Source organism: Poeciliopsis prolifica, unplaced genomic scaffold, assembly GCF_027474105.1.
Source record: "Poeciliopsis prolifica strain line A6 unplaced genomic scaffold, Auburn_PproV2 SCAFFOLD011, whole genome shotgun sequence".
Lineage (NCBI taxonomy): Eukaryota > Metazoa > Chordata > Actinopteri > Cyprinodontiformes > Poeciliidae > Poeciliopsis > Poeciliopsis prolifica.
Window position 1 is genome coordinate 14,026,031 of NW_026562386.1, and position 25,403 is coordinate 14,051,433.

A 25,403-nucleotide genomic window follows, 5' to 3' on the forward strand; every position below is an offset into this window, starting at 1 on the left:
GGAAGTGGTTGGAGAGTCATGGGATGTTGTTTAATGAGTAATCACGTGAAAAGTCTTATTCTCTTGTGATTTTAATCGCGTTTTTTATCTAATGGAAACAAAGCATTCATGAAGTTGTTTTGTTGACATTAGCGGAATATCAACAAAGTTTTGCACACCTTTGTAATGGAAATGAAGATAATGAGACCCTTCAAATCAGCTCACAGCTCATTTAAGTAGCTGTGTTTCCTTTGATCAGAAAGTTGAAAACTGATTAAACCAATAATATATATTTGTTTTTTATAATTAGGATTGCATTTTCTGAATCTGAATGTTATACGACATAATAAACTAAGTCTGCAACTCCAGCATAGTATCTGAATGCCAAAAACTGCTGCCCGGCCTGCTGTCTTTGGTCAAATTGGCACAGAAATCACCAGTTGCATCTGCTTAGAGAAAAGCCTGTAAGATAATGAGTTTAACCTCCTAGTTACAATATGATCGTTTTATCTGGGGGTTGTTGGATGTAATATTTGAAAAACAAAGTGCTTTGTGGCGGACAAAGAAAACACCTGCTTCACATTTTATGACATCACTTCAACAAGCTGCGACTTGGCAGCCGGATGCAGCTGAAAATGCAAAGACATGAATAGAAACAATAGAGAGAGTGATTAAATGCTTATTGTTTTTTCAAATTAGGAATTTTGACGGGGGTTGTCAGCTCTGTTACTTTGCAGCAGTAAAATCCTGGTCTAATTTCCGCATGGCTTTTCTGCATCATGTTTTCATTATTCCCATTCAAAGAAAATCTGGAATTCACAACAATTAACTAGTCGGATATGAACTTGATTGAATTAAACATACAAAATGTTCAATTGTGAGAGACACTTTTTTTTGGAAAAAATACCTAATAGGTCAACAAACAACTGCAAATTATTTTAGTAATCAATTATTCTGACAATCGGATAAAAAACAAATAGCACATTTTACATATTTTCATTCAACCACAAATACCTTTTCATCCAATGATAGAAATGCATTAAAAGATCCTTTTTGTTCTTGTTTTGCCTAAAATCCAATAACAGGATTTCTTTAAATTCAAAATGTATGTATTTTTTGTACAGTTTTGGGTTTATTACTGTTCTGAATGTGTTTATTTTCCTAATAAATTGCTTTTTTTGAATCTGTATACTCTAGTTAACAATTAATCAATTATTAAAATAGTTGATGATTACGTCATTTATCAAGTAATCCCAATTAATTGTTTCAGCCCTTGTCGTTTGCCAATAGAAATTCAAAGCGATTATATTTCTCAGAAGTAAATTTACCATGTTTAGACAGTTTACAGTAGTCAGAAACTTTTAAAATAATCAATCTTTGATCTTTATAATGCATAAATCCAAAAATCACCAGACTGGTTCAATGCTTAATAAAATGTTTTTTTAAACTTACATTTACAGCAACCAAGAAATGCTACAAACATCACTTCTTGTAGTTTGAAGTTATAATTGTGTGATACAATACTGCATTAAAATACTTTTGCAAATCTTTTTTGCAAATCTAAAAGGTAAAAAGTTGGAATTCTTTGTTCATACATAAAATCATGATTTAAAAAAAGCTGAGAATGAAAATCTGATCAACAGAAACATCTTTGAATAATCCAGACATTTTGCTGCCATCTAGTGGTTTCCACCTGAACAACAGTCATGCATTTAAATCTCGACGAACTGGAATGTAAAATTACAGCAGCATTTTGCAAATGACGACTAAACATTTCAGTTTTGTAGTTCTATAATAGTATAAAAATAAAATTGCCTCTTCATTCCTTCTGCTTCTCAGTGTTGCTGAGATGTTGATATAGCAGGTAAAGAAACACGACAATATTCACAAAAAACTCAATTAGACCTATGGAGGCGAGGCCGTAGTTCATGTACAGGAAACCGCCGATGGTCGGTCCGATTGTCCGGACCAGCGACTGAACGGAGGCGCACAGACCCAGCATCGTTCCTGGGAAACAAACAACAGCAATCAGAAAGTTACTCAGAGAATCATCATTAAACCCACAGGGTTTTCTGAAGGGTGTTTAAAATCACACACCCAAATCTAGATTTTTTTCAGCAATTACAAACTTTGAATATAGCAGCTTTGCCTCACCAGAATTATCTAGTATTATTCTTATATATAGATATCTATAGATATATATAGATATAGATATAAAAATTCCCTTCTCACCCTCCGCGGGTGGTTCTTATCCAATTATAATAAATTATTTTTAAAATATATTTTTTTATCTAATTGTAATAAAATAAGAAATTGCTATATTTGCCTTGAATTCAATGTTTTTTTTAAATATAATGTAAATAAAATAACAATTATCATATAAATTTAGGAATATTTTCCTAAAAAAAAAAAATTTAGAAAAATAAAATCACCAAAATATGTTCTAAATTTTTTCTTGGCACCACCAGAGCTCCATATGATTTATTTTTGATGAAGGTTCCTGGTGTTCCTGATGTTTTTGGGGTTTTTTATCAGCGTCTCGCTAAGAGTCTGGCGTTTCCATGAATACCACAAAAGGAGAATCTGGATAAAGTCACCTGTGTCAGAGGACGGGACGCTTTTGGTGAGCATGCTGTCGGTGATGACGTTAAAAACGCTGAGAGAAAACATCCACGGCGTGACGGTGAGGCAGAGGTGGAAAACTGTCTGCATGTAGGCCTGGAAGGAAAGAAGAAACACAAATTCATAAAACAAACATTTCAAAGCTTCCTGAAGCATCATCCGGTATCATCTTGCCAGTCTGTGTGAGTTTATGTTCACCTGAGCCAGACCCACAGCTGCAGTAACTCCAATGGACAGAAGAAGAAGAGATTTCTCAGGAAATCTGGACGTGAGTCTACCGATCACTCCTCCCTGAACAACCTGGAGAAACACGACAATTTCAACAATTAAGCTCCAAATTATCAGTGGGAATCTTATACTGCATGTAAGACGGTTTCAAAGTCAGTCTTCTATCACCTGAGGAACATTTCCGGGATTAATAGACTAATGTCCAAGCAAGATCTTCTTTAATCGCATTAATTACTGCAACCTTAGCTGTGTTTTCATTGACCATGAAATTGCACAAATCTAATTTATGAAAATAAATTTGCTTAATGGAAGCGCAGCAATTTTTTAAAACTTTTTCGTCTCTTAAGTTTTTGTTCTGTTAAAGTGGGGTTTTTTGGCCTAATCAAACTTTAATACTCATTAAAGTTTGAGTATTTTCAAAAATGCAATGGAAACACTTTTTTCGCATCACGAGTCACATGATCAACAACTGGTTGCTACTACTGGTGGAAACTAAGAAGACAGGAAGTGGTTGGGGGCTGTTTTTTAATGACTTGTTACATGAACAAACGTATTCACATGATTTTAATTGTGTTTATTTCATTTTGCAATTGCAAAATTATGGTTATGTTCGACATTAGTGGATAACTGCCAAAGTTTTGTGCACATTTATAATGGAAACGCACCTAGTGAGTAGAGAATCCAGACATTTGACTCAAGGAAGAATAGCAACACTTCAAAATGAAATTACTGAAAAGTAGAAAGCAGTAAAAATACTCCTAACGGTACGTTTAACCCCAAAGGTTACTCAAGTAAATGTAACTAGTTACTACCCAAGTCTGAGTATTTCAATCTCACCATTTGAACGATGCCAAAGTACGCCATCAGGTAGCCATTCTGCTGAGCTTCAAGCTTGAAGAAATCCATTGCAATGATGGAGAACATCACCTGAAATATGCCTAAGGAACACAAAATTAAATTTAAGGATTTCCTGAGGAGAAATAAACTACTATAATTGTAGTTTATAAATTTACAAATATGTAAATTTTAAGTTATACTTCAAATTTAGATATTTGAAGTATAACTTCTTTTAGCATTACATGTAAATGAGGAATTTACTTCAATCTTTTGCTGTTTTTATGCTAAATATATATGCATTTTATTATGTGTTAAAATGTGCATTAATTGTATTGCAGATAATTCTTACCTGATGGCAAACCTGAGATAATTTTGATCATAAAAATTCTTGTGACGCCTGGAAACCTCATCAGTCTTGTGATCTCTCCCAAACTGAACACCTTCTTATTTTGGTTCTCAGCTGTTGGAAAGTCCAAGAAAAACTCATCAATGTTTGCTTCATAAATAGTTTCCTTGTTATCAGATAGCCACATAAAAATACTAGCCACATAAAAATACTGTGTTCAAAATCTATAAAGAAATTAGAATAAAACAAATTTCCAATAAAAACTCTTTTTAATAGGGCTGCAGCTAACAATTATCTTAATGGATTATTCTGACTACTAATCACGTAAAAATGACAAATTGCTGACTTTTTTCATTTAATCGCTTTTTAAAATATAATATTAGAAATACACTAAAAGATGGAAATAATTCTGCATAAAGCTCCAACCTATGGTCTGAGATTATAAATAAAAAAAAATGTAAACCTAATTTTCAGCTTCTATGTTTTTTAAAAGAAAAGAAAACCCTAACCTAAAGAGAACAGTTTAAAATTGGACAATTTGCAACAAAAAACTCAAACTTTTAGATTAATATCTAAAATTTTCTTCCAAAAAAGTAATTTCTGCGTTCGAAAAGTTGAAAATTTGTTAGAAAAGTCCCAGATATATTTGATCTCCAAAATTTTCTGGAAGACATGGAACTTTTTGAGTTTGAAAAATCTAGGAAAAACTCAAATTTTGTAGAAGAGACGTGGAATGAAATTCAAAAGTATAATATTTTCAACTTTTCAAAATTCTAGAAATTCTGGGATCATTTAAAATTGTGTTTTTCTAACATATTTTAGATTTTTCAAAGCCCCCAACATTCTGAGATTAATCTGAAAATTTCAGATTTTTTAATGCAAATATCCAAGTTTTCAGACTCAAATGTCCATGTTTTCGTTTTCTAGGAAATGTCTAAGATTAATCTGAAAATGTCTTTTTGGCAGCAATGTACTCATCTTTTCCATATGAATTGCTCTAACACGCCATTGTAGTGTGTTTGTATTTTGTTTTTTATTTAATTTCCCTTTCTGATCAATAAAGTATTATTTTAGTCGTTTTGATTTTCAGCATTGCATATTTGACTCATTTTTTAAACATAAAAAACAAGCTTTTATCTGATAGCACCTTGTTTATTGTTATATTTTCTTCCTAGTGATGACTAAGTTGGGTTCCACGGAGGCTGGCACCTGTAGGTCATATCTGGCAGTGCAGAGCTGGATCTGCTTTCACATGACATTTTCATCATCTTGCTCCTTTTCAGCGCCCAGTTCTTGAATTTGTCCCTGAGCTTGTCCTTCTGGATGGTCATAATTTCATACTTCATGTACTCCATCTCGGTTTGGATGGCGTTCCGCTGCAGTATGACGGCCCGCAGCTTTTCTTTGTGCAGCCTGAGCGCCGCTTGGCTCTGCTGGTGCTGCAGAGAGAGATGTTTCAGGTTTTTCTTCAGCTCTTCTGCCAATCTTTGACTCCTTTTCAGCTCTTTAGCCAGTTTGATCAGCTCTAGCTGCATGTACTCTGGAGGCATTTGTTTGGGTTTCCATTTTGATTTCTGTTGGATTATTGAGGTTCTTGCCGTTGCCAGGTTTTCCAAAGAGCGTTGACTCAAACTTTTCTCCAGCTTCCTCTTCTCCGTCCACTGTTCCTCAAACCTGTGGAATTCCTGTTTCATCTCCTCCACTTCATTAACGAAGAAGCTCCTCTCCCTCTCCAGCTTTTGGTTCTCCTGCCTCAGCAGTTGGATCTGGCGCTTCTCCTCCACGTTTTCGTTCTTCATCCGGGTAAGGTTGGATTGCTGGAAGTTGATCATCCCTCGCAGATCTGAACACTCGTTTTGAAGGTTGATCAACTGGCTGGAAAGGATGTCTCTCTCTTTGATGAAGTACTCCAGTTGGTCTTTCACGGTTTGCTGCTCGCCTCTCTGATTGACCGCTTGTTGTTTCACAAACTGCAACTCTTTCTTCACCAACTCCAGCTCTTGGATGAGGAGCTCATTTTTCCTGCGCTCCTTTTTCAAGTCTTTTTCTTGTAACCATATCTTCCTGGCCATCTCCTCCACCTGAATTTTCCACTGCGCCAGCTGGGCCCGGAGGATCTCTCGGTTTTGGAGAACTTTGGCGACTTTTTCATGGTCGGTCTTCTGTGTGTTTGTGTCAATGACCAGATGCTCAACCTTTTTCAGCAGCTCCGTCTTTTCCTTTTCCAGAGTTATGTTTTTGTTCTGCATCTGAGCGAGTTCCCGGTCCACTTGGGGAAGGATGTGTGACAAAACATGGTGCTGATAAGGCGAAAGGAAAATTCCCTGTCTTATACGCTTACCTTGAACTTTAACTTTCAGATTTTTTAAGACCTCCATGTTATATTTATTTTTGCTACGCGACACCAACTTTCATAGCTTTTAAATTCTCTCGTTGCCTCGGTAATCAAGGTTACGGTAACGTGACGTCACGTGAGCAAGACCCGCCAGTTCCGGTGTTTATATTTTTATTAGTGTATTCTGATATTTGACATTGTGTTAAATACCTTCTATGTAATGTTATGTGTTCGAAATAAAGTGCTACATTAAAGACAAACAAGAAAAATCTCTCTGTCGAGGTGTTGCACCGTAATCCGTGACCAGCGGATTTTGTGACCGGATGTGAACTAAACGGTTTTTTCACCGCAGTCTGAACGACCCAATCAATCAATCATTCAATCAATATTGAAACGGATTCGTAACGGACGGCCGAACTCTACGTGTGAATAACAAGGTTCTGATGACTGGCAGAGTCAGAGCTTGTAGTAACATACATGTAGGCTACGTGTTAGCTAGCAGATCAAAGCTACATTAGCCAAGCTAGTTTAGCTAGCTCGGCAGCAAGTACTACAATAAATATCACTGATATTGATCTTAGTTTCACACAGAGGTGGGTAAAGTAATCGAAACTTGTGATCGCGTTATCGTTGTGATGTACGATACTAGTTATAAGTCAGGAAGGAGGCGAGAGCTGGTGGTTTCAGTTGTAATAGCAACTGCCTTCCTTGATGGTTGTGAGTTCCAAATGTGACGTCACATGAGAACTAAGCATTCCTTTACACTGGAAGTTTGAGACATAAAGAAAACACAACCACCATAAGTAATAAATTAAAAAAACTGAAATAAAATTTAAAAAAAATTTGCAAAAAAAAAATTATAAAATGGAATATGTCAAAAATATATTAATCAGAATGGAAATGATCAAACTCAATTTATCATGCAATTAATTGATTAATTGCTGATTGTGACTGGCTTAATTGAGAACATATGGTTTTTTGGCAATTGTTTTCATGCAATGAACTTGAATGCAACACCATTTTACAGATTCAGAGTCGGCTATGAACAGAAAGTATTCTTACATTTAGCGGCGCTTCTAGAGGCCTCGGATTTAGTAGACTTTGGTATGAAGTTTAAAACCAGCAGCAAACTGAAGGCACTCCCTGCAGCACCAACACAGGCTGCAAACGTCTCCCTGTAGAAAACAAGATAACGCAGAAACATTTCCAGAAATGATGCCAGGATCCATGTATTACCCTCTATCTGTGTTCCCATTGGCCATATTGGCCATACAAGTTGACATTTCAAATATAAAATTTGCTACATGGAAACATGCCAATTTCAAAAAACTTGTTTTTCTATAAAATGTTTTTGTGCTAGGATGAAGTGGGGGTTTTTGGCCATATAAAAATAGATGGAGCTCACAAAACTGCATTGGAAACATTTTTTCACATTACACTATAGTCACATGATCAACAACCGGATGTTACTTCTGCTGGAAAAGACAAAGAAGAGAACAGGAAGTAGAGGGGATAATAGCTTTTACTGCCAAAGTTTTAATTTACAGATTTTATTTTGTATTATTTATAGTTTTTTGTTAAGACTCTTATTTTGAAGGTTTAAGGTAGGAAGTAGATGTAGAAGCGTCTGGTTACCAGGTTACCAGAGACGCTTGCGATATAACAGCATCGCGTTGGCAAGCAGATGAAGAAGCATGATTTAAGTGTAAGAATTTACTGAATGACCTCATTTCTACCTCAAAAGGAAGGGTTAGCCAGCGAGGTATGTTTATATGTTTTATGTTATTTTTATATCGATATTGTATTCTTGACACCATCTCACTAAGTTTACGTTGTGTTTTAGTTCGACGGTGGTGTTGGTGTCAGGGAAACTGAAGCTGTAATAAGAACGTCTTTAAAGAGTTTCATTAAAGCTGACTTCACACCAGCAGTGCGACGAACTCTTAATTGCCATAAAAGAAGAAGAGGTGGAAGTGATAGTCGAACTCGGAGCTGCACGATTTTCCCATCGTCGCATCGATGACCGGTCAGTTGCAAATGTTAACGGGCACGAAGATTGGACAGTTGACAATATTAACGGGCATCAAGATCGGTCAGTTGCAAATGTTAACGGACACACGTTCAACGGTTGCTTCTTCATAAAGACGTCCAGAAGCCAGACATTTAAGTTCATGTTTGGAAAGTGACACAAGGAAGGAGTAACAACAAGGAACCGTGTGAAGCCTGACAACAAGAGCGCAACAAAGTAACGAGAAGGGAAGTAATGCAACGAAGCTCAGAGTTAATCTAAGTTAAATTAAAAGGAAATTTTGACCAATTAAGAAGTCCATAAGATTTCAAGTAAAGTAAAATGTTGGAAACAAATGAAACAGAAATAGAGGTTGCCAGTGCAGAACAAGCTGCCGAAGCAGAGCAAGTAGATGGAACCTCTTTAGAGCAACCTGGGCAAGAAGAACTACGTAGAAGTGAAAGATCTCGCATGTTAACGGAAAAAGGAAAAGAATTTCATAAAGAAAAACTAAAGGGGCTGCAGCGTCACTTTGAAAGTACCTATGACAGATGGAAAGCATTAATTAAAGTTGCTAAAAAATCTGTTATCAGAGGAGATCCATTTGACATTCTTGAAGGTCACATGGACATTGTGCAAAGAGAACTAGCCGCTCTTAATGATATTTATGATCAATACAGAGCAATAGATGGACCACCTCATGATATGCGTTCCAAATTAGAGAAATGTACATCAGTGACTAAGTTAGTTTTGCAAAACATCCAGTGCCACGTTGAGGGAACAAATAAGGAGGAGATTGTTTGGCCTGATGCCAGTTCTATATTTACATCTTCTAGCTCAAGTAGTGTCTCAGTTCATAGTCATTTTAAACCCAGTACAGTTATCTCTAATGGCTCCTCTGTCAAAAGACAAGAAGCTGCAGCAGAGTATGAAGCCACAAAGGCTGTGCTTAAGATAATGGCTGAACAAGAGAAATTTAGAGAAAAAATCCAAACCATAGAAGAAGAAGACAAACTCAGAACTGCAGAACAAGAAGCTGCTGCGATGTCACAACGCCATCAAGAGGAAAGAGAGGAAACAGAACGCAAGTTAAAAAGAGAAAAGGAGAAGGCGGCTGTGATAAAGAGACAACAAGAAGAAAGTGCTGCAAGGAAAAGATCAGTTGAGGACTTAAAAAGAGAAATTGAAAGACTGGAAAATCTGAAAGGACTCAATGCAGCAAAGGCAAAATTACAAGTTTATGAAGAAGACTACTTTTTAGTAAAGCAAGAAAGAATCACTCCGAATCCTGCAAACATACAGGTAACTGAGATGAAGAACACTGCCAATCAACCACCACAGTTAAATGTCGTTCACGAGAGCACAGGTGAGCTTGTAAAAGTTTTGGCAGAAGCTATGTCAGCTAACAGGCTACCAATTCCAGAGCCTTCAATATTTAGTGGGGATCCACTTAAGTTTAAACATTGGAAGGCATCGTTTCAGACTCTAATAGAGAGAAAGAACATTCCCATTGCAGAAAAGATATTTTTCTTACAGAAGTATGTAGGTGGGAGTGTTAAAGAAGCCTTAGAAGGCTATTTTCTGATTGGCTTTGAAGATTCTTATATGGCAGCATGGAATATGCTCAATGATCGTTATGGAGAGCCTTTTGTTATTGCAAAAGCCTTTAGGGACAAGTTGCACACATGGCCAAAGCTCCAAGGTAAAAACAGTGCAGAGTTAAGAAAGTTTGTGGATTTCTTACAAAGCTGTCAATCTGCAATGATTACCAATGAGAACCTGAACATCCTCAATGATGCAATAGAGAATCAAAGACTTGCTGCTAAACTGCCAGACTGGTTAAGCAACAGATGGAACCGAAAGGCTACAGAGTATCAGTTAGAGCACAGACAGTTCCCACGTTTCAGTTACTTTGTAACATTCCTGTCAATGGAGGCAAGTATTGCATGTAATCCCATTACATCATATGAAGCTATAAGACAAAGTGACTTTGACAAACCAAAGACCAAGTCTCTACTTACACCCATTCATAAGAAGCAAAATACAGCGAACATCTTCACAACTAACTCCAGAGAAAGAAGCATGATCTCTTGTGTATTTTGTAAAAGAGCAGGACACAGCTTACACAAATGTCGTAAGTTCACTGAGAAACCAGTCACTGAGAGAGTCAAGTTCATTCAAGGTGAAAAACTATGTTTTGGCTGTTTAAACAGTGGTCACTTCTCCAAGAACTGCAGCAATCGGATGACATGCAACACATGCTCAAAACAACATCCCACATGTCTGCACGAAGAAAGACAAAGACACGAGACAAAGAAAGAACAACCTAAAGAACAAGAAGTAGCTGAAGGGAAGGAAACCCAGGAACAGGTAACACAATCACAAGAAACAACGAAAGTTAATGAAAGTACATCTAACAGAGTGACTCATGAAAGTAGAAACACACAGACATCTGCAATAGTACCTGTCTATGTATCCACACAAAATGAGCCACACAAAGAAATACTTACCTATGCTCTGCTGGACACACAGAGTGATTCGTCTTTTATTCTTAATGAAGTAGCAAACAACCTGGACACAGCTAAAACCCAGGTTAATCTCAAATTATCTACAATGTCATCCAAGAAAACAACTGTAGCATGTACAAAACTTGAAGCTCTGCAAATAAGAGGATTGTTTTCCAAAAAGAAACTCACTGTGCCAGTTGCTTACACACGTGATTTTATACCTGTCAATCGTAGCCATATTCCTACTCCAGACACAGCAAGGTCATGGCCACATTTGGAACATCTCACTGAACACATTGCTCCACTATTGGACTGTGAGATAGGACTCCTGTTAGGCTATAATTGCACACAAGCTTTAATGCCCAGAGAAGTCATATGTGGTGAAGAAAACCAGCCTTATGCCAGAAAACAGATTTGGGTTGGAGCATCATAAGTTACTGTGATTTGTGTGATGCAGGCAGCGATGTAATTGGAGTAAGTCATCGCATCACTGTAAAGCAAGTAATACCAGAGACTGAGCCAACCACAAAGCTAAAGAATAAAGTTCATTACATCTGCAAGACACAGATGAAAGAAGTAACAGGTCCAGATGTAATCAAAGCACTTGAATTAGATTTTACAGAGAGAGCAGTGGAAGAAACAAGCATTTCACAAGAAGATGTCTGCTTCCTAAGAAAGCTGCAAGAAGGAATCAAACAAAAGCAAGATGGACATTATGAAATGCCTCTGCCTTTCAAAAGTGACAGACCAAATCTTCCCAACAACATGTCAAGTGCAATGCAACGTTTAAGCAGTCTCAAACGCAGATTCATAAGGGATCAAAGGTACTACTCAGATTATGCAAGGTTCATGGAGGACATTATTGCACGTGGTGATGCAGAGAAAATACCGGAGAAGGAAATCTGTAATTCCCCTGCCTGGTATATTCCCCATCATGGGGTATACCACCCTCAAAAGCCTGGCAAGATCCGTGTTGTTTTTGACTGCTCTGCACACTATCAAGACACTTCGCTGAATGAACACCTGCTTACAGGGCCTGACCTCACAAACACTTTGGTGGGAGTACTCTGTAGGTTCAGGAAAGGCTCAGTGGCTGTAATGTGCGATGTGGAGCGTATGTTTCATCAGTTCCATGTAACACCTCAAGACCAGGATTATTTACGCTTCTTATGGTGGGAGCATGGTGATTTAAGTGTTCCCCCCTCGGTCTTTCGCATGAAGGTTCACCTGTTTGGGTGCAGCTTCTTCACCTGGTTGTGCCAATTTTGGTTTAAAACATCTAGCCACACAAGGTGAGGGAAAGTTCTCTCCAGACACAGTAAAGTTCATTCAAAGAAACTTTTATGTAGATGATGGACTTGTAAGTGTTACATCAGAAGCAGAAGCAATAAAACTAGTCAAAGAAACAAGAGGAATGCAAAGGTAAACGACATTGTTATTCTTCAAGAGGACAATTCTCCAAGGAACAAGTGGAAACTGGCAAGAGTAACAGAAGTATATACAAGCGCAGATGGAAGGATCAGGAAGGTGAAGCTGTTACTAAGTGACTCGACCTTGGATAAGGATGGAAAAAGGACTGTCAAGCCAGTGTATCTTGATAGACCAGTTCATAAAACTGTGTTGTTACTGGAAGCAGAGTAAATGTTAAAATGTAAATATATTCCTATTTAATGTTGTATGTTATTTGAAATCACCATAGGTTTGTGATTTGGTGGGAGTTTTACTGCCAAAGTTTTAATTTACAGATTTTATTTTGTATTATTTATAGTTTTTTGTTAAGACTCTTATTTTGAAGGTTTAAGGTAGGAAGTAGATGTAGAAGCGTCTGGTTACCAGGTTACCAGAGACGCTTGCGATATAACAGCATCGCGTTGGCAAGCAGATGAAGAAGCATGATTTAAGTGTAAGAATTTACTGAATGACCTCATTTCTACCTCAAAAGGAAGGGTTAGCCAGCGAGGTATGTTTATATGTTTTATGTTATTTTTATATCGATATTGTATTCTTGACACCATCTCACTAAGTTTACGTTGTGTTTTAGTTCGACGGTGGTGTTGGTGTCAGGGAAACTGAAGCTGTAATAAGAACGTCTTTAAAGAGTTTCATTAAAGCTGACTTCACACCAGCAGTGCGACGAACTCTTAATTGCCATAAAAGAAGAAGAGGTGGAAGTGATAATAGCGCTGCATGTTTTTGATGACGTGAACAAATTTATTCATATCTTAATTAATGGAAACACTGCAAATGCAAAATTCTCTTCTTTTTTTTTAGATTTGGGAAATACCGACAAGGATTTGCGCACTCTTGTAATGGAAACGCAGCTAGTGATGCTCACCCATAGCGTGTGCTTATGTTTCCCCCCAATGTGGATCCAGCGATCATCCCGATACCAAAACACAGACCCAGTTTGGACAAAGCCTCAGCCCGTTTCTCTGGCTCTGAGAGATCTGTAACAACCATCTGGCATGCTGCAGACAGAATAGTGAAAATTACAAGTCTAAAACAATTAATTGATCTGTTTTAAGCCAGTTTTTTGTGGCTAATTTGTGATGCTAACCAGGCAAGACATGCATAAATACTGTAGGTAGTTTGTGGACGAACAGCAGGACGGGATGGTTAGCGACGGCCAGAAGCAGAAAGGAAACTGTGGTTGCTGCACAAGCCAGAGACAAAGCTGCACGGGCCCCGAAAAGATCCCCGAACCTGCCAAAAGAATAATCTAAATTAAAAAATATGAAAATATAGGCAGCCATTTTAATACTTCAAACCTACCTCCCAAACATGGGGCCTCCAATAAGCTGAATCAATCCAACTGTAGTTTGCAAATAACCAAACCACAACGTGTCAAATCCAAGTTTCTTTGCTAAATACTGTGGAGATATAATGAGAGTTAAAATATAGAAAATAAAACAGATATTCTGTTAGTACAACACATTTTCCTTTTGTCACCATAAACTTTAATGTTTGCACAGGGATGTTTTGTAATAGAACAACACAAAATGAGGGATGGACTGACACATGGAGGGTTGAGTTCCAAAAAGTATTTTACAGTTAAGATAAACTTGAATTAAATCTCAAGCAAAAAGGAACAAGCAAGTTAAGTTATTTGCAAAAGAAGAAGCAATTTATTTTATTTTATTTTTGCAAAGAAGAACTTTGTCTTTGCATTTATTTATTTATTAAAGTATTGGCTTTGTGTTTTCTCTTTTCTTTTTTTAACTTATTTTCCCAATCCTAAACCAAAGAGAAGGAAATTGTCTTTCTAAATAAATGACAAGATCTGTCACAGTATCAAATTTTGCTAGAGGATAAATTATCACAGTAATTATTGCATCAAACAATAATATTGTTTTTTGACACCATATTTATTTATTGGTCTTTGAGATCAATAACCTCTTTGTAGAGCACACTTAAACTTAACTGGAAGATATTTTGTTAATAATTTTAAAAAATCAGCTAAAATTAAGAGAAATATGTCACTATTTGTGCAACGGGTACAAATACCAGAAAGCGTGAAAAAGCAGCCAAAGTCCAAATGAATCTGCACAACGCAGAATGAGACGAATTTAAGTGTTTACAATAAAATCTGTCTAATCTGCACACGAAAAAATATAATTTGGGTTGATTTAAACTAATACATAGTATTCTAAATTATTTTTAAAGATTTGATTCAAGCGAACTAAGAGACATGTAAAATGTACTTTTTGTACTTTTTCCAGTGACAGGAAATGTATAATATAATACTTTTGTAATTATTTCCATCAAATTAAATAAGATCAACTTATAAATTTACACTACCTCTGTAATTCTTGTACCAATTAGATAAAACTTTAAAGCTTTTTATGCAGGATTTACCAGCGCCGAGTCGTGCGCGTTTCAAGGAGATCACGGAAATGTGAGTTTCCCACTCGGTTACAGGAGAGAAATCACTTACTGGTGTGACGGAGAACTGTAAAAACATCCAGGTTATATCCAAAGAAACAATTATATACACGACGTAAATGACCCTCATTTTCTTTGATTGCTCTGCGGTGTTGGTCGTGGAGGAACCCTGAGTTCCGGTCGGTTCACCTCCCCGTTTCATCCTACAGGAAACTGTTTAAACACCTCAAAACGAACTCCAGCAGCTCTTCCTACAAATGTCTCAAACAGGGACAAAGTCAAAGCTTCAGCAGCTTATGCTCCTCGGGAAAATGTCCTTTTGCGAACCTTCACGTAAAACTGGTTTCTGATCTTCCGGGAGGGTTGCACTTTGTAACCGAGAGGCGGTACCGAACGGCACCGGACAAACAGTCACAACAATCCATAACCGAAAAAGGTGAAGTTTCCGCCTTAAAATGACCCTGAACAGTTGGGCTTATCCTTAAACTTCACCATGAAGGGTGATGTGTTCAAGAACCCCAGGTGTTTGTAGCTATTGAATTTCAAGTCATTTCAGAAATTAATAACAACGCTGTTTTACATTTTAGACTTTTACTTTATAATAATCAATCATTTTAATGTATAAAATACTAAAATTAAGGAGAAGAAAAAAGAACCAAGAAGAAAGCTGAAAAACATGCTGTATATTCACAAAAGTAAAACATTACAGATTTATGAGCAGAAGATAAAATTCACATATGTAGTTATTCATTAAACCCTATATTGAAACAAACGTATCAATTAGAACATTTGGAAAAGAAAATTACATATGGAAAAATATTTCCATTCATCTGTCCATTTTATGGAAGTAACCTCGCAAGTCCAGCAGATGGCAGCAGCCCAACACGTTGAATGTGGGCAGCTGTTTAAAAGCCAAGAGGAAGAAGACGCTTTTACTTTGAAATCTGTCTAGGATTTGTTTCCGGAAGTCGATTCTATCGCTCCGAGACTTCGATGAGGGCTTCCATGGATCAGTCTGAATGAATTTTCTGCTTCTTCGTGGCGTGTAAATCACCAGTCATCGAAGCGTGGACATGCAGATCCTGACTCCGCAGGTTTTCTGGGCACAGCGGCACGGAGAGATTTTTCTCCGGGTGGAACTGAGCGATGCTTCGGTGAGGCGGTCCGACCCAACAGCCGCTAGCTGTGGGTCAACTGGCCGTTAAAGTCCCTGCTAAAACATAACCATTAATACTTCAAATAATTAGGATCATTTATAGTTTTCTATGTGATCTTGTTTTCTGTTGACTTATAGTTCTTTTGTTAGCTAGTGTCGGTTTAGCTGGATTTAAAGAGTCCGTGCGCATGACGTCAGCACGCTGGAGTAGCAAAACTAGTGCTGGACTTGTCTTATTACCTGCCAGTTTTCATATTTTCATCACGTAATGAAAGCTACAGGTGTAACAATAAAAGTGCTTTTATCAGGATTTACTTACCCAGAACTTGGCAATAAAAAGCTGAAAAGTACGTGATTGCATCATGTAGTACTGACCTGACTTTCTGCAGTTAAATGTAATAACATGACATTGGTGTGAATCCAACAACCTTATTCTAACTAAAGCATCAAAGTGTTTCCTTGATGTTTATCTGCAGTTTAGCTTAGCTAAGGTCCAGAAGATGTGGTCTTAAAATAAACACTTTAGTTCCTTGTCAATATGTTTTGATCGGCTCTTTGTTTGAATCTTGGACTCTTCATGATCTGCAGGTCAAAACCTTCTGATACTGTATCAGCTGTTGGATGGTAGGTTCATAAAAAATGCAAGACCTTTCATGGCGGTTCCGGATCTTGTTCAGTCTTCTTAAAGAATGGCTTAATTAAAGCTTAAACAGACTTCCAGAAAACCTGCACACATCAGCGATTTACCTAAATAACACAGTAAAATACAACCGCACGACTCTTTCTGGAAGCCTGTCAAGATAAGAAACGATGTTCAACAGAAAAATAATCATTTAAGTATAAAGTAAACTTCATTGTAAGTTTGGTTAGTAGAAAGTCACTTTGTTCTGTGAAATACTGAGACAGTTCAGAAAATAAAAGCTTACATTTAAACTCCTCCCTGTTATTTTGTCCATTTTTCTGGTTTTAATCTTCAGTTTTCTGTGTTTTCCAGGATGTTGATATCAGTTTGCAGGGACACAACACACTCCAGTTCAGAGGTTTCTGTCCTTCCTTCATAAATCTTCTGCTTTGGAGATAAATATTCTATAAATGGTTAAAATTTAGTTTCTGCTCCACAGCTCAGGGTCATGGCGCTAAAGGAGATAACCAGTACGAGTTCAGACTGGAGTTCCTGGAACCTGTAAAGCCCGAGGTGCTGATACTTTCGTCCTCATTTATTTTGGTTTTGACTTTTTATTTATATCAGAATAAACACCAAAATTGTTTCGATTTATACTTTTAATACTTATACCCTTTGATTATAGACCTTAATTACCAGCTACATGTACAAACCTGTTGACTTTTTATAGAAAAAGGTCAAATATGTGCTTGAAATCTTTGAAAATGCTTGAGTTTCGATTTGATGTTTTCAAGGTTTATGAAGTGCTTGATTTCTCTGTAAGGTTTTTGAAAATGCTTCATATTCAAACTGCATGGTTTTGTTCTGAAGTTCAGTCTAATGTTTGATTAAAAGTCTAAATTTGGAAAATGTTACTTATAGTTGAAACTTACTGCAGCATATTAGAGCCGTAATAGAGGGGGAAAAGTAAATTTCCACCAAAATAAACTCAAAGTTTTAAATTAATTTCTGAAAATGTCAAATTATCTAAAATTTTCAACATTTCAAAAGTAAAAAAATTTGAATTTTAAAACACAGATGTTTTCATGTTTTTTCCAGAACATTGTTTGATATTAATCTCAAAATAAAAATAAAAAACATGGAAATTTCTGAGTTGCTAAGTCCAACAATTGCCTATTTAAAAAATCAAAAGTATTTTAATATAAAATATTTTGTAGAAAAAAATGTGAAACTTTTGGAACTCATTTTCAAGATTTTCCAAAGATTTTTAGATTATCCTAAAAATTTCTGTGCTTTTTGGCAGCAATGTACTTTTTAAAAATTTGGTCTGGAATTAAATCAGACCAAATTTCTTTTGTTTTAGAATCATCAAAATTATTTCCATTTGCTCAATTCCATAAAATTTAGCAAGAAAATTTAGTGTAGATTTTTCTTTCGTCCCGTTCAGATACGTCTGTCTGTGAGAGACTTTTCAAAACATAACATTTTGTTATATTTATTTTACCTTGCCCTTCCTGTAGAATCTAGAATATTAATTAATAATAATAATAGTAATACATTATGTCATCATAGTGAATTGAAACTCTTTTTATTTCATTTGTATTTTTATTTGTAAATTTCCTTGAAAATGCGAGAAAAGTTCTCTAGTTTTCCTATTTAAAGTGATAAAAATCAATATTTATAAGTACTGCTTCATACGTTTTATTCTATATATAGATGTTTTATTTTAAGCTGCGCTGCATTTGTTTCCCAGCGAAGTGAAACTTTTTCGGTTTGCTGTAGATCCACCAAAAGTTGACGCAGCGCCAGGTGGACATTAAGATCCGTAAGCGGGACGAGCGATGGTGGGAGCGGCTGACGCTGCGGGAGAAGAAGCCGCTGTTTCTGGCTCCGGACTTCGACCGCTGGTTGGATGAGTCGGATGCCGAGATGGAGCTCCAGGCCAAGGCAAGAACCAGTTATCCTCTTTTCCATTCATTCATTTGTTGACCAATGAGAAGTGTAAACATTGTAAATATGGAGATCAATAACTTTCTGTTTTAGGAGGAGAAAATCAACAAGATCAGCGTGGAGTCGAGAGTTCGTAAAGATCGTGAGTCGTTTTAATTTCTGCCGTCAGTGTTGCTGCTGTAGACCTTTTCTGTCAACATGGACATTTATTTTTTATTTATGGGTGACGGAAACTTTTCTCCGTCTGCCTCCTCAGCCTACATCGGCCTGAAGAAGGGATACTTGTTCATGTACAACCTGGTGCAGTTCCTGGGATTCTCCTGGATCTTCGTCAACATGACCGTTCGACTCTTCATCCTCGGTCAAGGTTTGTTCATTATCGAACAGAATCACACTGAATGCATGTATCGTCTTTCACTGGGCAACAATCTGGTTTAGCTGCAGCCAAAAATCTAATTTAAGTGTTTAGTATTCGGTTGAAATCAGATGTTTTGGATTAAAAGACAAAACAATTTGTTTTCTCTTGGCATCTGAGCATTTGAAGAGATTCCCAATCGAGAGTCTGGTTTTTCATGTAAATATAAGCCTGAATTATGGGATGGTTAAAAAATAAATAAATAAAAATAAAACTGAGAAAAGTCAAATTCTGAGATTAAAGTCAGAAAAAACTGAACAACTGGAAAAAAGATGGAATTTTGAGAGAAAAAAGTCAGAATTCTGAGAAAAACCAAGAGAATTATTATTTTTTCCTCCAGTGGTCTTAATACTCTTTTGTGTTAAAACATTATTTACTGTCTAAACAAATATCTGGTTTCAACTGTCGACAGAAAAAGGAAACAGGAATCACTTGAAGAGCGTTTGCATCTTTATCCGCTTCTAAAATTTATGGGCCGCGTAATTAGATGCTGGACCGACATTTTGGTCGAGTGTCGGATCACAAAAACTGAAAGGAGAGCCAAACAATCAGGTTCACGCCGCGATGAAACGGAGCGGGAGTCCAGCGGACGCAGCGCCCTGCCGGCAGGCTGGAGGAGCTTTTCACAAAACGAATCATTTGAATAGAAGCAGGAAAACAACAACGCTGCAGGGATTTGTTTTGCAAATGATCACCGTTATTTGAGGTGCAACGTGCCGCTCAGTCACGTTTGTTCTCGTGTCTCTCGGCCGCCGCAGACTCGTTCTACGACACCTTCCACACCACGGCGGACATGATGTATTTCTGCCAGATGATGGCCGTGCTGGAGGTCGTCAACCCCTTGCTGGGTCTGGTTAAAACCGGATTCTTCCCTGCGATGATCCAGGTACTGAAACTAGAGGCTGGAGTTTTTTCTGCTTTTTCTGCAGGAAGTGCACTGACTGTCCCCACCTGGATTTAACAAATAGGTCTGACCCCAGTAGGGCTGAAATGATTGATCATCATTAATCAATTAGTGAAATAATTAACTAATTGATTACTTATTAACTGGAATATATCATCTGAAAAAGGGATTCAGAGCAGCAATTAACCCAAAACTACACAAATATAAACATTTTGCATTTCTTATTTAAAAGAAGTTGAGGGTAAATATGTTCTGTCTGGTTAAAATTCTGTTAAATAATTTTATAAAGTATCTTTCCACATGTTGATGTTCCAAGTTCTTTCTTTTTATCTAACATGAAACCTCTACTACAAACGATCAAACATTCACCAAAGGAAATGAAATTATTTTCTTACTTAAAAACAAATTGAATTCTACATTTATTGGCATCTTTAATATTTTTCAGAATAACCGATTAATCAATATCTAAAATAGTCGCTAGTTGTTTCTGTAGGTTTGAATCTATTATTAATCTAAAGTTTCTCTTATCATATTAGTTAATACTGACTGATAAATGAAAGCATTTTCACATTTACAGTTGGTAGAAAGATGAACCAACCAGATGTTTAAAGGTTGTGTTTCTGCTGAATCTGCTGTTGTTGAAACTCCTTAAAGTTTTTTCTGATCTTCATTTTTCCTACATTCATTTTTATTTCTATATTTGGTCTGTAGGTGGCGGGGAGGAACGTCATTCTGTTCGTCATCTTCGGCTGCCTGGACGAGATGCAGAACAAGGCCGTGGTGTTCTTCGTCTTCTACCTGTGGAGTTCCATCGAGATCTTCAGGTGAGTTCGGATCGGCCCGGGTTCTGCTGGCTCGGCAGGTCGTGTGTTTCAGCAGCAGCTCTTTCCGTGTCAGATATCCCTTCTACATGCTGGCCTGCATCGGCACGGACTGGAAGCTGCTGACGTGGCTCAGGTACAGCCTGTGGATCCCTCTGTACCCGCTGGGGGTCGTAGCTGAAGGTTTGTGACCTCCGACCTGCTGAAGCCGCCGTCAGCGGTGGGTTTTGGTCGTTTAGAGAGTTTGTTGTTGTTTGCAGCGGTGGCTGTGATCCAGTCCCTGCCCATCTTTGACGAGACGCGTCTGTTCAGCGTCCCGCTGCCCTCCGCGCTCGGACACTCCTTAAGTTTCTCCTACACGCTGCAGCTCTACCTGGTCCTCATGTTTCTGGGTGAGAAATGCATGTTTACCTGTGAAATACTGACAAAAAGCGACTTTAACACATTTTTACTCAAGTAAAAAGTATTTGGTAAAAAGTCATTTTAATATTTAAACATTACATAATCAGACGCACCAAAATGTAAAGATAAGTGGACCTTTTGGTATTTTAAGAACCAAAACGACAATAATTCATATAACTAACAAAAAATAAAAATCAGTTTTTTACAATAAGAAACTTTTAAATCTTTAACAGAAGCTGCAGGTGTGAGTTTGGTGAATCTTTGCTTAAAACATGTTTATTTTTCATCCAGTGATGGAAAATCTAGAAATTTTACTCAAGTAAATGTAACTAGTTACTACCCAACTCTGCAAATAATCATCATTCTAGTTAGCGATTAATCAATTATTTTGACGATTAATCAATTATTTTGATGATTAATCAGATACAAAATTTGGCATATCTAATTAATCATTTCAGTGGTAAAAATGTTTTGAAATTCTTTTAAAAGCTCTAAAATAATCTCAAGTCTTCTGGCATTTAGCAAAGAGAAATAATTTTGGTGATTTAAATTGACTTAAAACAAGAAAAAAAAAGGTCTTCAGATCATCTGAACAACGTCTCTTTATTATCTTTGAGCAAAAGGTTTCAACTGTAATCAATGTTTCCAAATTATTATTTTTTTTCAAAAATTTGAATTTACTTTATTAAAAACTGCAGTTTGGATATCAAGCTCTTCCCAAACCTTGAAAACGTCTAAAAAAATTCAAGCATTTTCCAGAAGTTGTAACAGAAGTCGTCTTTGTCTGCAGGACTCTTCGTTAACTTCAGACATCTGTACAAGCAGAGACAGAGACGCTTCCGATCCAGGAAAAGGAAAGTCCACTAACGGATCCACTGATCCAAACCCTGATCCAAACCCCATCAGGGTTTGGTTTCGCTCTCAATGCCTTTTCTTCCCATTTCCCACTTCAGACTTTATCCTGTGAAGTCCGGCTCTCACTAATAACTTATTAGTTATTATTTATTTAAAGGAGCAAATGCTGAGTTTAAAACCAACTGATGGACATAAAATACGTTTTTATTTTAAATATGATTGTTTTAGGTTTTGACAAAAAAAAACTTTTTTATTCTTATTTCATAACACAAAAATATTAAAAACAATTGTTCCACAATAAACTAGACATGCAGTATTTTGATAAAACGCACTCGGTTGTCATTTTTGTGGTTTAGTTTCTAGGGCATATATTTAATATAATTAAAAAAAAACTAAATTACAAGTAAGTTTTCAGCAAGATATAGCAGCTTGTGTTAAATCAACAATTTCTTAATACCGATGGAAAAGGTTCTAGTTTACCGGTGGATTATTTCACTGTGGAAGAAACACTTTTTCATCAATATTAAGGAATTAATTGTTAAAAATCTCCTATATTTGCTGTAAAGTTACTTGTAAGTTAGTTTTGTCTTTATTCCACTTGAACTAAAATATTTCCACTAAAAAAATAATACTTTATAAAATGTTATTTTTGCAGTGTAAACAAAAAGAACAAAAAGAATGTTGAAAGCTTGCCGTGTTCAAAGAAACAAGTTTTTTCTCGTCTGTTTGGATCAACGGCGGGATTTGGATCCGTCTCCCTCTTTGCCAAATTTAAGATTAACTGTAGATTTGAGCGAACCGAGATCTGCTTTTGGTAAGTTTCTGGATAAAGTAAAATACAAAATTCATCCTAATCTGTGATATTAAAATTAATTTTGTATTTTACATTAAAGTATCAATACTTGTATTTTAAGATTAGAATATTTCAGTAATAATTTTTGTTATCTGATTGAAAAAAGAAATTGCGCTTTGGACACCCCTGATCTTACAAACTTTTGATTTGCACAGCTTTAAAACATATTTATTTTAATACACAATTTGCACCACTGCGAAATAAATGTAAAATTTTATTATAAATAAAATATGATTGAAGACAGACAAAAAAAATTACATTTTTAAAAAAGCAAATAATTTATGTGCAGTAATGATGTTATTAATGATTTTAACAAGTAAAATTGGTTTCAGCTCAGTTTTTGTAAGAAAACGGTTCATTTACTGGTTTTGTTTTTTAGAACGTTTGTGCAGAATCTGATACAGTGTGGTTTAATTAAGGGCTTGGACTTTAGCACATTAATTTAATTAATTAAGTGTGGAAAAAAAAACACATTCAATATGTGTGGTTGAAAAAAGTAAAGCCAGAACATCCCAAATGCTTTAATCCAAATTTTGTGATAAGAAAATACTTGCATATCAGTTTGTACTTTAACAAATGTTGATATTTGATGAAAATGTGATTTACTGATTATTTCATTCTGCATGTATCTTTTCTTTTGGTTATAAATGATGGTTTCTGCATGGGAAAAGACCAATGCATGGTTTTATGAGCCATTCTTCTGCCGCTCCATCAGTTCAGTAACAATCATGCGATTGTTGGTTGATCTGTGGTGCGTTCAAAGACCCTGTGTTTTTGACAAGTAAGAACATGTTGTAATATTTAAAATAAAAAAGTTGGGACAAAAACAATGTGGAGATTTTTTTGATGTAACGTTAATGAACCTCAACTTTTAGCTGCGTCAATTTCTTCATCCTAATCTGTGATATTTATCAGATTAATCTCAATTCACTAAATTAACATGAGATTTTCAGCTAAAACAGAACCAGAGCATGAAGGATAATGTTGATCATTCTTATTAATTAATCAATCTTGATTCTCAAATTACTAAAATCTTTAACGGCTCAACGAAGAGCTGAGTTTAGCATTTTGTAGTTTCAGGGAATGAGTTTTAAAAAAACTGATGTTAGCTGATTGAACTTTCCCTTTTCAAGTCTGAAATTTGAATAAAACTGCAACAACTGGGTAATATTGGAGCAACTGGTCATTTGGTCCACAGTATTATATTTTCATTAGAATATCAATTAAATACAAAGCAAATTCCCAGTTTGCTTTAAAAACTATTAAGTAAAGTAAAAGTTTTATTAGCAGCAGGTTGATTTCCTCTGATCCTAAAGTTAGATCTAAACTAACAACATAAATATTTCTTTAGCTGATAGACAACTAGCTAATGGCTAGTTTTCATCATCATGTTTTCCCTCTTGGCCATGCCGCCCTGAACAAAGAGCCATAAACCCATACCGATAAACTTTCTATGCTTATAAACGCAGCTGCTTTTCTGTGCATCTTTGTCCATCAAAACGGCGCAAAAACACCGGTAGCGCAGTTTAGCTCGCCTGGAATTGGCCAAAGGAACGACGACAGAAACTCCGACCAGTTTAATACTGATTATTGTCTCTAGCTGCTCAGAGCGCCTCCGTCTGCCACAGTGCCTCGTTTTATGATCTCATTTCAGGGAGTTTCTTCGTCATCAACGGTCGCCATGTTTGTTATTCTCCGGTTAAATGCTCGCTAACTCAGAGCTGCCCTCTAGTGGCCGCTTGGTTCCACAACAACAAGAGCAAGAAGGCATTTTAAAACACTAAATAAGGTCAAGGGAAGGATAAATAACTTTAAACAAGAATAACAATGAAGTCATTAAATTACACGAATAAAGTTGAAATAACACAATAAAATCATAGAATTATGAGATCATTACATGTTTATTCTCATAATATTATGACTTTATTCATTATTTTGACTTTATGCTCATAATAAGACTTTATTCTTGGAATGTTACTTTATTCTCATTTTGACTATCGCAATTGTAAAATGCCTTAATACTCAAAACATTTTCTATTTTTTCCTCTCCTGTAAAATGGTGATTATTAATTTTTGCTTTCCACACTCTTAAGCGATATGTCAAATTCAGTGTTTCTGAATTCAGACTCAGTTTTTACTTTAAAAAGCAAAAACAGCAGAACAAGAAGAGAACGTCTGAGTTTATCCCATAGGGATAAAACCTGCTTCTCAACACATTTTACTGATTTTTAACATATCAGTTTGTTCATCTGAAATAAAAACTACTGAAAACAAAGCAGCATGAGATGAGAACTTATATTTTACTTTTATTGTTTCTATCAGACGACTTCAAGTGTTTTTAAAGTTTATTTTGCAACATGAAAATGTTTGAACTGTGAGCCTTTTCTGGAGTGTTTTATGATTTATTTTGCATCTCATCTTTTCATCTAAAGCTGTCACTTTGATTTTGTTTTTTTATGTAATGTTCTCTGTAATATAGCTTCATGTACAATAAAAACATTTGAAGAATAAAATGTGTAGTTACATTTAATTAATTTTATTCTTTTGTTATTTTATTGGATTAGACACTGAAAGATATTGCTGAGGTTTGTAGAAAAACCATTTAATATATTATTTACTATCTCCAATGGAGATTTTAATTATTTGCTTTTTTTGTTGGAAGAATTCAACTTTTCATGTAA

At 36.1% G+C, this 25,403-nt stretch overlaps 2 protein-coding genes across 2 annotated transcripts; one reads left to right on the forward strand and one right to left on the reverse strand.

Annotated features, from left to right (window-relative positions):
• Positions 1-5: 5 nt before the first annotated feature.
• slc22a18 (solute carrier family 22 member 18) lies at positions 6-15,139 on the reverse strand. Its single transcript, XM_055036440.1, has 10 exons — positions 14,797-15,139; positions 13,635-13,732; positions 13,420-13,565; positions 13,198-13,330; positions 7,410-7,522; positions 4,016-4,126; positions 3,667-3,767; positions 2,800-2,901; positions 2,577-2,697; positions 6-1,986 (listed from the first exon to the last, which is right to left on the reverse strand). The coding sequence occupies exons 1-10, from the start codon at positions 14,944-14,946 to the stop codon at positions 1,799-1,801; spliced, it is 1,263 nt and encodes a 420-aa protein (XP_054892415.1). The 5' UTR covers positions 14,947-15,139; the 3' UTR covers positions 6-1,798.
• Positions 15,140-15,660: 521 nt separating this feature from the next.
• On the forward strand, positions 15,661-25,217 carry LOC129364047 (very-long-chain (3R)-3-hydroxyacyl-CoA dehydratase-like). The gene is made up of 11 exons (XM_055036441.1): positions 15,661-15,898; positions 16,895-16,940; positions 17,022-17,095; positions 18,305-18,469; positions 18,566-18,614; positions 18,729-18,839; positions 19,646-19,773; positions 20,503-20,615; positions 20,689-20,795; positions 20,873-21,004; positions 21,805-25,217. Exons 1-11 carry the CDS (start codon positions 15,818-15,820, stop codon positions 21,879-21,881), a joined length of 1,083 nt encoding a protein of 360 aa, XP_054892416.1. The 5' UTR covers positions 15,661-15,817; the 3' UTR covers positions 21,882-25,217.
• The last annotated feature ends 186 nt before the right edge of the window (positions 25,218-25,403 follow it).

Bases quoted from the DNA above. Each gene is read 5' to 3' on its own strand.
- LOC129364047 (XM_055036441.1), top strand. From the start codon at position 15,818: ATGCAGATCCTGACTCCGCAGGTTTTCTGGGCACAGCGGCACGGAGAG. The intron at 18,470-18,565 runs GCAAGAACCAGT...TTTCTGTTTTAG, and splicing joins AGATGGAGCTCCAGGCCAAG to GAGGAGAAAATCAACAAGAT. The intron at 21,005-21,804 runs GTGAGAAATGCA...CTTTGTCTGCAG, and splicing joins CCTGGTCCTCATGTTTCTGG to GACTCTTCGTTAACTTCAGA.
- slc22a18 (XM_055036440.1), bottom strand. From the start codon at position 14,946: ATGAAACGGGGAGGTGAACCGACCGGAACTCAGGGTTCCTCCACGACC. The intron at 13,733-14,796 runs GTAAGTGATTTC...ATATCTCCACAG, and splicing joins TACAGTTCTCCGTCACACCA to TATTTAGCAAAGAAACTTGG. The intron at 13,331-13,419 runs GTTAGCATCACA...TTCTGTCTGCAG, and splicing joins ATTTATGCATGTCTTGCCTG to CATGCCAGATGGTTGTTACA.